Raw genomic sequence first — 13,680 nt, forward strand, 5'->3', positions numbered from 1 at the left:
GATATTAGGGAGTAAAATATTTGTAACTAGAAGCACTCGGAGAGCGCAGACCTCCGCCAAGGCTGATCAGTGGGGCCCCCCCCCACCCCCAATCACCACCAAAATTTAATCATTTCTTCCTTATCCCATTTCCAACAAACCCTGAAAATTTCATCCAAATCGGTCCATAACTTTTTGAGTTATGTTGCACACTAACGATCAGTGCCCCCCCCCCCCCCCCCCCCCCCCCCCCACCCCCCACCCCCCCCACCCCCCCCCCGTGGGCCCCCCCCACCCCCGATCACCACCAAAATTTAATCATTTCTTCCTTATCCCATTTCCAACAAACCCTGAAAATTTCATTCAAATCTGTCCATAACTTTTTGAGTTATGTTGCCTACTAACGGACAGACAAACAAACAGACAAACAAACAAACAAACAAACCCTGGCAAAAACATAACCTCCTTGGCGGAGGTAATAAATTCTCCAGTGAATAAAAACATGGTTTTGGAATGATCCCTCAAATGTGGTGTCAAGAAATGCAAATGTTTAAGGCTTAATTCTGCTTGACAGCCAATGCTTAAAGGTATTTGTTGTCACACGATCAACTTACTTTGCATCCCATGATACACTGAGGTTTTATATGGCTAAGCTGTTGTTATTAACCCAGTGGTTTCCAACCTTTTTTGGCTCGTGACCCCATTTTAACATCACAAATTTCTGGCGACCCCCGACATTCAAAACAAAGACTTTTTTTTTTTTTTTTTTTGCTAAAATTAATTTGTTTTTGATCATGTAATAGAGAATTAAATTTTCTTTGGTCAGGATATGTACAGTCAGTCCAGCTTGTATTTACAAGGCTGCAAATTAATACTGAACAAACAGTAACTCCAACTATGAATTATGAAAGAGCTGCAGCATCTGAAACCGGTTACAATGAACATTTGAAAGATAAACAGTATCACAGTGTTCAGTTTCAGCTTCAGAGTCTTGTCTTTTATGTATTGTGACTGTCGCTCTAAACTCAATTTTTCATTAGTATGTTTTTTTTTTTTTTTTTTAATCAATTATTAGAAATTTCAGGTGACCCCATTCGAATTCCAGGTGACCCCTCCTATCCCAAGGTTGAAAAACACTGTATTAAGCCCTGACAGAGACATTTAGCCAAACGTATTAGTATCAATTTAAGTAATAGAGGACTTTTGTATTTGTATCAATGCCAGAGTGGACTTGTTAGTGCTTATATTTTTCTATTAATTACTTTTTCAACATTATCTGGTTTTTTACACCAGTCTCTTTTTCCCGCTTTGTTTTTCAAATGAAAACAGTTTTTGTTATTATCCCTCAAATGTGGTCTTTAAACATTTGTGACCAAAATTATACAGTTTTGCAATAAAATATACGATCAAAAAATGAGTCAGAGTCTGATAATACCCTATAAATAAAAAAATATACATACAACAAAAAAAATGTATGGGCAGACTGATGAAAACGGCCTCTATTTCTGCATATTGCACATTAAACAACTTTTCACACAAGGACTGGAGATATGTATATGTGAGTGATAGTGAAATGATAATTGAGGACTATGAATATAATCCACGGATTTGTTGATCAGAATATTTAGCTCTCAGTTGCAGCGCCTTTATATTAAAATAGCTATGTAAACCTTGGCAGTAACTCTGTAAAGCAGCTATCTGGGAGAAAAGCCAGAGAAACAGGCTACAAGGCTGTAGTGGCCTCTGTGGGACTCCACACGAGACGAGGGCCCCCATCTGCCTTCATTTGTCTCTCTTCCACTCACCAGTGGCTCACAGTGGAATTCAGGGATGCTCATTTATTTGACTTAGGGTATCTCACATTGTTTAATTTCTTCGTTCTGTGCCCTTGACGTACTCGCTGTGGTATGGCTGAATCAGCTGATTGAATGATCCTTAACAGGAACTTTGATGAGAAACTTCCACAGTTTCTTTCTGAAGAGCGCTGCCAAAGCCACGGACTATCCACACAGTAGGAGGAAGATTAACATAAGACCTCTATCAAGTAGTCACAGGAGATTTTTCAGACCTTGAGGCTTGTTCTGTCCTGACGTCTCTCTACCAACAGATGGCACTGGTGTACAGTCCACATCCAGACTGAGATTGATGTTCAGGTTCAGGGATGTGTGACTGATCAGAAACACTCCCACATCTCTTAATTAAGAAGAGGGTTAAGCAAACAAGTTAAGTAAAGTGGAGCAGCAGTGGGAGAGTTATTGTTTTAAAAAGGGAGAAAAAAAAAAAAAAGCTCAGGCAGAAAGGAGTAGGAGCAAAAGCAGAGGAAGTTGAGTCTGTTGGTCTCTAGGGAGCTCATTTAAGCTGTAGGTGGACATGTTTGAGTCTGTGTGATGAAAAAGGACTGATCTGTTTGCCTCATCAGTGTCGGCCCTCAAATCGAAAGGAATCGTCTTCGGTCTGGGGCAAAAGATCTGACATGTTCAACAGCAGCACATACAATTACATACAGTACATACATCAGAATATACATTATAATATTCCTAATAACTTGCGATAACTTAAATACTACTGCCATTTTAATTGCTACTGAATATTCAGAGTTAAGCTCGTGTGTATTGTTTTATATTTTGCTTATTTGATCATTTCGTTAGAAGTGGGCCAGCAAATCACACCCTTGTTTTCTGCTTCAATTCTAACACTTCTATTTTTAAAGACCATTATGTGTTTGGTTATGGTATTTCTACTGAAACGTCTATTTTAGGCCTTGCTTCTTTGTCTTAAACGTGTATTTTATTTATTTTTCTGTAGATAACATATCACCTTCCTAAAACCATAGCCTTAATCATTTTTTTCAGATTTTTCAGGAAACACAAAAATAATTATGTATTGAGTATTTGATGATTTAGGCAAAAAAAAAGTCATCTTTGTCAAAGAACAAGTTAAGCAATTATTTTACATAAGGTGACAAGATTGACATCTTATGTTGTTTTTTACATGTTTGTCTGAAAATGTGCAAGGATTTTCTGAAAAAATTAAGAAAATAATCAAAAATGAGCAAAAAACCAATAAGATATGAGCCTTTCCATGAAGTTATTTAATGTAATTTATTTGTTATTATGTGTGTTTTATTTGAATATGAAGAGTTAAAGAGATGTTGGTCATATCACTGCTGCTACCTTAGCTGCAGTGCATGTAATGAATGAACCTTGGTGAATGATGCCATGAAAATGTAACAATGAATGTCTGAGTGACAGGAGATGACTGTCTCTGGAGGGAGCGGCATAAAAAAAGATTTATCACAATTTGATGCACGTGCACGGTCTCACAGACCAGTTGTCAAGGCAACAGGCAGGGCTGCAGGAAGGGGAAAAAATGTACTGGACGTTCCGTTAGAAGATGCAGATGTCTGTGCACATATACAGACCTACATTTACACACAGCCTGAAGTAATTAGTCCGATAAACATTCAGGATAAACATTTAACTTTAATGACTGTTTACCAGCCACAGTCCCAGGCTTCCTGACAGCATGGTTGTTCTACTTTCATGCAGAGACACATACTAATTTCACAATACATCAGTCAACAACACACCCACACATTGAATGTAACAGAAATCCAGCTTATGTGTGAATATTAAGAACTGAATACAGATATTGTATGCCTCTTCTTCCAAATCAACTACAAATGCTCCATTTAATGTCATCTTATTCCCATGATATAAGCTTTGGAAATCTTTGACAATGATGTCCTGATATTAGCCAAGAACAGTATTTTATCCATTTATTTACCTATTCATTGCAGGCTGAGACAGAGCTGAAAGCCCCCAAAGGGACCACTCTATTTTATGGAGTAAATGTGCTGTCCATTATCAACTCCCCCATCTCTTGACCCTACCCCACATTGAGTAATTTCTGGCATAGATCAAAACACATTGTGGATAATGATGGTCTGCTTTGTCATAGAACACAGTTGGTGATTTACAGCAATTACTAACATGAGCTCCAGAGACTTTGTTGTTCACAGCTGTGCACCAACAGCCTGTACAGTAGAGAGATGGAGGTAAAAGACAGATGATAATGGCGAAGATAATGATTCCAAGTCATAGAAAAACACCGGCTGAGATGGGTGATAAGATCTGACGACCTCTGGATTATGCAGCAGAACACTAAACTGGGTGCTAATTATGCAATGAGGAGCTGCTCTAGTTTCATTCAAGTATATCCCTATGTATTTATAACGAAATGTATGAATGTATATATGTATGAATCAGTTGCAAATATAAAGTGGAAGTAAGCATGTGCAAAAGGGAGCACATGGCAGCGAAACCACAAGATGCAGTGTGTGTGTATAAGAGCTGCAGTGCAGCAGCATGAGCTCATCACTCTTTTCTTCTCCCCCCTCCTCTTTCACTACCACCCGTCCAACCCCTCCTCTCACTCACCATTACATAAGTTAATGCAGCACACACGCTCATTACTCTCCAGGCAGACGAAGAGATGCAAAGGAATATGTCATCAAAAGTAAAATGACAGTGAAAAGAACCACCGAAAGAGACAATGCATGATGTTCCCCTCTGAGCGTTCGTCGTCCTCCATAGATCAGAGTAGAGTAGAAGCTAGTCTATTTTAGCTTCTTTTAATCATACATATAACATGTACAAACTGGAAGACTGGAAGACATTACAGCAACATGTCAAAGTCTCCAACCATATGCATTATTATATGTGCTTGTGTGCTTTTTTCTCATCAAACACCTCAGTAAACACCCTGAACATGAACACTGCTGTCTCTGGAGGGTGGCATTCTTGAGCATTAGAGTAAACAAACCGGCTTCCTTAGATGATTAGCATTTCAAAGCTAGCACAGCTTAACATGAGCAGTGTAGATACTGCAGCAGAGAAGGCAATGCTCCCAAAAATATTCTCCCATAATGTTGCAGCCCTGCAGCAACTGGAGGTGAAGAGACAGTGAGACTGGAGTTGTAATTTCAAGCCTTTCCCTTATGGCTATAGAAAATTAACCTATTTATATCAATCAGAATCAAATGCCCTGCCAAACTGGCAACTATTACCCTTAAAAATAATATAAAGAGGGGGGAAAAACTTCTTCCTCAAAGCTGAGGTCCCTCTGGGAGAGTCATGAGTGTAAATTATTCAGGGGTTTGGACACTGCAACTTAAGCATAGATCAGAGGAAGCCTGTGCATATAAAGTGCTTTAGATGTAAGGCAATCTTTATATAGACCAAAACACAATGACTTATTGAGCTCTCTCTCTGTTCACGGACAGTATTAAAATATATATTAAAAACATCCATAATGATACATCCCTCTTTGAACATCAGCCTTTAGAAACAGCCTGAAGATACAGATTGTTACAGGCTAAACCTATTTTCCACTGCATAAGCATTTGGACAAGCATGAGTGCAAAAATAAAATGTACTAACAGGTGATTCAGGAAATGTGCTGAATCAACAATGAACACCCACATTTGGCTTGGCAGTTTGTGAGACTGTAGTCTGTAATTACAAATGAAATATACATTTCAATCTATTCAGGTACAGGAAAAAACAGTTATTTTTTCTCTGTTGCGTTAACTGCAACTTAAGGACGACCATAAGAGGCTGCTCGTATCTCCATCATCCCGACATTTCTGACCAGAATACGGCTTCCATCCCAGACACGTCTAAGCTTTTCCACCCTGGAGAGTATTTTTTACTCACCACAGTGGAACTGCAAGTCTGCTTTGGCAGATTTCTAGTTTTCCATTACAAGCAGTTCCTCTCAGACCCAAAAAAAGACCTCACTTGTCATGTAGCCAGCGTACCAAAGCAGGGGACCAACAAAGGGGTCAGCGACTGCTCTCATCTGGATCTACGCGTTTGAAAATCTCTATGGTCCAACTCAGCCACGAAGAATTCAAGTTAATGCTCTGTTGGAGTTATTCACCTACCATGAAGCAGTGCAGCTCTGTCAGGAGGTGTTTACCATCCCAGCTTATTCAAATGAACTCTACTTGAACATTGTCTCATAGAAATCCACAGTGGAATGAGGAGGCACCAGTGACAAGCTCCACATCCACACATATTAAATAAGTAATGCTGTCCCTGCTCTCTGACACTGAACCAGACTCAGATCAGATGTATCCTGGTTACTTTGGTGTCACCGGTACAGGATTACGGTCTTAGTCAGACACATATACTGGCACCTCTTTCTCTCAACTAACTACAGTATCAGTAAATGTTGCAGTTACAGAGCATCTTTCCCTTCAGCCTCAAGTTTTCTTATTTGGTGTGGTTGAAGTACTACATTGTATACAGGGGTTGGACAAAATAATGGAAACACCTTCACCTCAAGATGATAATGCCCCAATCCATACAGCTAGAATTGTTAAAGAATGGCATGAGGAACATTCTAATGAAGTTGAGCATCTCGTATGGCCGGCACAGTCCCCAGACCTCAACATTATTAAGCATTTATGGTCAGTTTTAGAGATTCAAATAAGACGTCGATTTCCACCGCCATCGTCTCTAAAAGAGTTGGAGGGTATTCTAACTGAAGAATGGCTTAAAATTCCTTTGGAAACAATTCACAAGTTGTATGAATCAATACCTCGGAGAATTGAGGCTGTAATTGCCGCAAAAGGCGGACCTACACCATATTAAATTATATTTTGTTGATTTTTTTAAGGTGTTTCCATTATTTTGTCCAACCCCTGTAGATAGTTCATATCCTTGAACATTTGCAAGGCTGTCAAGAAAGTATAAGTTCAATTTAATTGCTAGGGGAAAAAAAGGATGGAGGGTGGTTTGGAGAAATAAATATGAGACTAGAAATAAATATGAGACTAGTCATGGGCGGCCGTGGCTCAGGAGGTAGAGGTAGAGTCCAATAACAACATGTAACATAATAAGGGTTGGCGGTTCGAATCCTGCTCTGTCCTAGTCATGTGTCGTTGTGTCCTTGGGCAAGACATTTCACCCACCTTGCCTCCAGTGTCACTCCCACTGGTGTATGAATGTGTATGAATGTTCGGTGGTGGTCGGAGGGGGCCTCTGTCAGTCTGCTCCAGGGCAGCTGTGGCTACAAACAGAGTTTACCACCACCAGAGTGTGAATGTGAGAGTGAATGAATAAAGGATCAATAAAGAAAAGCGCTTTGGGAGCCTTGAAAAGCACTATAGAAATCTAATCCATTATTATTAGTTATATAAAGTTATTATATAATTGTAGATACATAGTGTGGGTAACAAGAAAAGAGCTATATACATATAAAATGCATTTTCTCAGGTCACACTGAACATAACTGAAAAGTATAAGAGATACAATTTACAAGTGAATACAAAGTCAAAAAAGTCAAGGTAAATCTGAAGCAGAAAAGAAAATCATACATAAAGCAGGATAAAGGTAATCTTTGTGCTGGTTTATGAATTCATTCTGTCAGAACACAGAACACTGTGTCAGAGGACATTGCTGTTGTACACTTCTTTAAGAACAGACAACGATAAGTTATAATAAGGCTTAGGAAAGATAAAAAAGAATAAAAACAGATTATTCTGTCTTTAAGTAAGTCCTTTTCTAATCAAAGACATGTCCTTGATAAAGTGGACTGCCCTAAAAGACCTTGAAAATGTCTTTACTGTCTGCCTTTTAAAGCTTTGTGCCACTGATAATATATTTCCATGGTTCTGGATAGGAAACCACCAGGCTTGAGCATATAGACAGGAATGTTATTTGATCAGTCAGACGTCAGAAATATCTGCACAGACTGCTGTGGTCAGTCAAAAAAAACAAACCACTACTTACTGCCGACCACTGTCATCCATACTGGTCTGTGCCAGATGGTCTCCTACCTTATAGTTCGGCTGGAAATACAGTACTTCCACATCGCATTCCACACGGCTGTGACATCACCAGAGGCATCAGACATGCCCGAAAAAAATGTGCATCGCACAGAAAGGAAGCGTCCAAAAAAGTTTCAAAAACACAAAACTGCAGCAAGTCCCCCTAAAACAGCCAGAAGAAGTACAGTCTGTGCTCACTCCCTTCTCAACCACAAATTACACCCCACATCCTTCACTTTCCATAGAAAACCCACAGAGATATTCATTCTTGCGCTGCTAAAGTTACTTTGTCTCTGCCTTTTAAGAGCGCTCCCTGCCCCAGTTTATGTTGGGCTCAGAGTTGCTGGTCTTGCAAGCTGCCTGATGACCAAGTAAGGTAAAGGCCCAGTATGTATAGCAGAACAAAATCATCCTTCTTCTTAACAAAAGCTCTCCACCCACAATGAACAATACACCAGTCCTTTTTCTCTCCTCTGCAGACACCCCTTTCTTTTTGTTTCGTCCAATCTTTCACAGTATACACCCCAGCAGTGATGGGCAGGGCCTGAGATGTGTGTTTGATGTCTGTTTATGTGAAAGAAAGAGGGTAGATAGAGATAGATGGAGAGATAGAAAGAGCCGGAGGGAGCATTTGGTCCTTGTGCGTGTATGGTAATACTTGGGCACTTGTCCAAAAATCACAGTGCTCTCAATGGGAAGGCCGGGTGGGAGGGAGGGTGAACCCCAGTTCAGCAGCTGGGTGAGGCTGTTATGTTGTTACTACACTGACCTTGCTTTAACAGCATGAGCTTAGTCCTGGATACAATCTGACCATGTTACAGCGAAGTCTCAGCACTGTAATGAGTTACGCCCAGTGACCATGATATTCCAGTAACTCTGTGGAATTATACACATAATGAACTGTTCATGTTGTGCAGGGGAAAAAAAACAGCCTAAATAAGTTCAAAAACCACTGAGTCAGATACTAAGATCCAATGTTAGTTAGCAGTTGGCAAGAGATTCTGTTAATAATTTACGTACACACATGGAAGTAAGTGCTTTAATTATTGTGACACTAAAAAACTGACATTATCTTTCTGAGATGATGTCAATGATACTATGGTTGTGAAGGTACAGCTGGGGGGATTCCCTTAAGCCAACCTTCAGCAGCATTGCCAGCTAAATCAGTGATGCATTATTAATGAATCATGGAGATACTTTCACCTTCAGAATACTAATATCTATGACAAACTGTGTTTATATATGTGTCACTGCATTAGCATATAGAGACAAGAGACAGGTGCCCCTGATTTTCACAGATTCTGCATAAGTGTTTTCACTGTCAGCCTTCATCGGATTCGTCAAACATCTGCACAGTTAGATATGCATGAGGGAAGGCTCTGCTAACATACTTGGGTAGATTTCTAGTGCGGCATAAGAACAAATCGACAAAAATATAGTAGCTGTTGCTGTAGAGTCTTGTTTTACAACTAGCAAACCTCAAATCCAACTTGTGTTGTTTAACAGCAAAGTAACAATTGTGAGAAACTACCATCTATTGAAGCTACAATTGCAGAGTGAGTGTACATGTAAGATTAGAGAGCATCACATGCTAAGACCACCCAGACAAGAAAGCTCCGTCATCACTGTCAAAAATACATTCTTTACACATTCAGCATTATATGCTTGTTTTGGTTTAATGTGCATTTCAGTGTTAGGAGCTGGAGTCCATACATGCAACATGAAGCATCAGATATCTGTGTCGTGATAGACAGTAAAAGACATGAAAGGTTTTTTACGGTTTCACCACAGCAGCAGGGGGATGGGGTGAGTAATTTACACAGCGTAATAGAGAAGTGTGCACCTTGTTAACATATGTACAAATGGCAACAGTAGATGAAAACTGCAAAAATAGAGCACATCTGTGTGTCAAACCTCACGCAAGATCAGAAAAACCATCCGTCCTGCATCCACTGAGGTCTTGCTGTGATTTATATATTTGAGATGTTACCAGACGACATTTAATCATACGTACGTCTCCAGTTTATTATTAATCTGTCACAATCAAACATTCATTTCTTTCCCGACCTTGATGCTGTGAATCTAGACTCAGTGTGCAGTAGGTGAAAGGTGAACAGTGAGAGAAATCCCAGCGGGACGGAGATGAATTGATTCAGTCAAAGCCAGTTCATCTCGTTCATTTTCAGCACTGCCAACGCTAAACAGACAACAGACACAAACAAGATCATGCTAAGTGCCAAGTTACTACCAAGCGCTTCTACAAAATAACAGCCGTAACCCGGTTCACTCTGGAAGATCAATAATGGTTCAGCCAGCTCACACACCCCTGAGTAATGTCTTTCCTAGACAGCCAGTATGTCAGCGTGCAGTTCTGAGCTCCAACCAAAACAGTCTCTCTATCAATCAACCACGCTTGATGAAGTAATTGAGGAGTCTGTTTGAAAACATATTGATTTGCTTAACGTTGGGAGCAGTTCAACACAGGAAGCAACATCAACAAGCTGACAGCACTCTGCAATAATTATGACTCTTAAGTATAAGAGAGACCATGGATGTAAAAGTGAGTGCAAAACGCAGCCGTACCTCTTATAAAAGTTGTTGTGCGGGTGCAAACACAGCACATGCCAGTAATCCAAGCAAAAGGCTTTGAATTTCCACATCCTCAGACAGTCAACAGGGCAGAGTAGCAGTGAAATCCAACAACATTAAAGGCATCATGGCACCGGACGCACAGGACCCTGCTTGTTTCTCCAGCCAGTGAATCAATGGCATTGACGTGGGATCTGTCCTCCTGTGGAGCAGCAGCCTAACCACTGCCACTGAATGACAGCCTGCCTGAGTGGTTTTAACCCGCCCAGAACAACCTCATCACTGTTGGACCTGTCTCAGTCATCAGCAATCCTAGAAATCAGGCCTATCAGGAACTGAAGGCGGCAACAGTGTGTAACCCTGCTAGGACTGATCTGGACCGTTCATTACAGCTTGGGATTCCAAAAATGAGCACTATATTGGCTGCTTCGGATCCGTTTAGCTCCTATCCAGGTCAGTCAGTCTGTCCTGTGTGCCGGTCTCTCCACACAGTGCGTCAGTCCAGGATCCACTGAGACATCATGGCTTCAGCTGAGGCGCTGCACTGCTCCAGCAGGCACAGGTACAGGAATGTGGATGAGCACAGAGGACATAGAGGAATCCACTAAAAACTTGCTTATCCCAGATCAGTGATTGTCAGTGGCCTTCTCCTGCTTCTCCTTCCTTGTTGCAAGAGCAAACTTTCTAATGAGGCAGCAGACCGGGTCTTTTCTCTCACACTTGTGTGGGCTGTCTTCAGCGTAGCACCATCCCTCTCCTCCTTTTCACCTTCCTCTGTTGGAATCCTGAACCTACCCTTCTCCTATCTCAGTCCCCTTCTCCTTCACCTCTCCTTCTTCCTCTCTATGTCTCCCTCTCCCTCTTACAGCTGCTGCCATCCACACAGGACCTCCCAGAAATGTGCCGATTCTGGTTGCTGGGCAACACTACCGTACTACTGAAGCTTCAAATGGAAGCCTAGCAGAGAAGCGTGTGATTGGTTGACTTCTGAGCGAGGAGGGGCTGCTGCAATGTTGTATGACCACATGAGTTTATACACACGCTTTGTTAAAATAAATATGAGCTTTCAGTGCCCAGTGTATTGCAGTTGTCTAGTGAGAAAATGCTGCATTATTTGACTCATGAAGGTCAAGGGATCATAACAGAAAATACAACAGGAACAATAATGCTCAAATATGATGGTTAATTGATTCCTTAAGTGAAAAGTCTGGAATATGGATGTAAACTGGCAGTGAAGCTCATACGAAGCAAAGGCACTTAGTAGAAACAAAAACATTCCTCTCTTTTCTTGCTCAAGGGGCCATATTTGAATACAAGCCCTATGCTGTTCTTTTTCAGTGCCACACTGCAGTGCCACCCAGTTCCAGCATGTCATGGGAAAGGGCTGTGGAAGGGCCTCTCATCAATATTCAGCCATCGTCAGTGTCCAAACAAATAAACGCTGAAAATACTACATATCGTAACAAACAGGCAAACACACTGAAATGCAAACAAACATGCCCAAATGCATGTGCATATTTACACATTAACAAACTAATTGGGATAGTTAGATCTGTTTTGTGTGACAAGTGATCGCCCCATGATTCTTTTCACACACCTCCTGGCACAATACGGGCGTCCTCTGTTTTCCCAAGCCGGTGTTCAGACAGGCCAAAGCAGCACAAAAGCTATACTGAGAGCCAGTGTGAGCAGAGGGGACACTGAGGAATTAATTAGCCTAATCTACACATCATTCATCTGCCTTTTGTCACAATTCAGGCTTCCTGATTTGCACATAAGTCAGTGAAAATGACCGCACACTGACAGTCTTTTATCTGGGTTCTTCATCTCAATTTGCCTTGATGAAAAATAGCTTGTACCAACTTAACATTTCACTCTGCCTACATACCAAGAGGAACAGATGTGTGCGCTGAATTTATGTGAAGTTACAAATAATCTTTTAAAAAGTAAAGACACATTTAGAGCAGATTAGCAGATACATTTAGAGATGAGGAGAGTCTAATGCTGGATGAAAGAATTAATGCTTTAGTAAAATGATAAACAACTGCACCAAAAAAAAAATGTTTATCTCACTATTTCCACAAGCACATTAAGCCTGTTGTTCATTACAATGATTTACTCATGTGGGTCAGGCCAGATGGAGAACCCTTTTAGTTCCCCATTTCTGGTTGCCTTCAGTGGTGAGTGTGGGTGGAAACCCCACTGTCTGTGTGAGCAGAACATACTGGAGTCTGTCAAAAGCAAGAAGAGCAATTACTGCTGCACTGACTGGCATAAAAAGCAGATGGCACTGATTCAAGCACACATGACAGGCTATTATTTGTTGTTGCAGGATAAAGAGCTGAGTTAGTATACACACAAAACAGGATATGATTTACAGAATAGATGAACATGCGCTGGCATGTTAATTTGTGAAGTGTGCAGGGGAAAAACTGCTTAGTAAATGAATGCTCTTCCACTTTCTATGTTCCACTTGCTTTGAGTTTACTCATGCAGGTGTCAGCATTTTTCAGAGTTTGACAGGGGCTACAGGGGTGGGTGAAAAATGACCACTGTTTTTAGTTTAATGAAAATTGTCACACCAAGTACGTGTGGGAAGCAGCAGAAAGTATGGTAGTACAGTGATAAAATTATGTATACTGCAGCTGCCTTGTTACATTATAGGTGCACATGTTTATAAAGAAGTGCATTTAATAATCAAATATATTAAAATATAAACATTAGAAATACATGAGAAGTCTATTTTCCCCATTGCAAGTCAGGAGGATGGATAAAAGTGGTCTCCGACTGAAAAAAGGCGCTCATCTCTGTTTAGTCATCATGAATAAATGGCCTCATGTGGAAAGCCATGTGATGACAAAGTCAGAATGTCTCTGTGTTGCTGCTGGGGCATCATAATACACTGACGTGGGCTGGTACTGAGCATTACAGTGCAGGGACTCACCTCTCCCTGCAACTGACCCAGTCAATCACTGATAAGCTGCCCCAAGGATTTCACCATGACCGGCTCTAAGTAGGAGATGTGCAGTCAATAAACACTTCAATAGAAAATGGCCTGCCGCAGAAAATCCTCAAGTCAACAGTTCGTGAGAAGAGGTGAAACAAACAGCCAAAGAGGCAAGCTGGCTGAAGAACAGTAGAGAGGGAGATGGCTTTGTGGAGAAATACAATAAAGAAACAATGAAGGATGAAAAACTGAGACCAGAATGTGCAAGATGATAAAGAGATGAAAAGATGACAGGTTTGTTTTTTGTTTTTTTTTTGGGCAGGCCTGT

The 13,680-nt window shown here is 40.8% G+C and overlaps 1 protein-coding gene across 6 annotated transcripts in view; it reads right to left on the reverse strand.

Moving 5' to 3' along the window:
* LOC115422301 (IQ motif and SEC7 domain-containing protein 1-like) overlaps positions 1-13,680 on the reverse strand; it is a 134,976-nt gene that overhangs the window by 41,989 nt on the left and 79,307 nt on the right. Inside the window, exon 1 of one of the 6 annotated variants that reach the window (XM_030138549.1) lies at positions 10,400-11,233. The exons of 4 other annotated variants lie outside the window; for them this stretch is intronic. In XM_030138549.1, the coding sequence (XP_029994409.1) occupies positions 10,400-10,476 (77 nt within the window). In that variant the 5' untranslated portion in view covers positions 10,477-11,233. Of the gene's footprint in view, positions 1-7,825; positions 7,918-10,399; positions 11,234-13,680 lie in introns of those variants that run through there. One more of the 6 variants, XM_030138550.1, reaches the window with a different exon arrangement.

This window comes from Sphaeramia orbicularis, chromosome 7 (genome assembly GCF_902148855.1).
Source record: "Sphaeramia orbicularis chromosome 7, fSphaOr1.1, whole genome shotgun sequence".
NCBI classification, from domain to species: Eukaryota; Metazoa; Chordata; class Actinopteri; order Kurtiformes; family Apogonidae; genus Sphaeramia; species Sphaeramia orbicularis.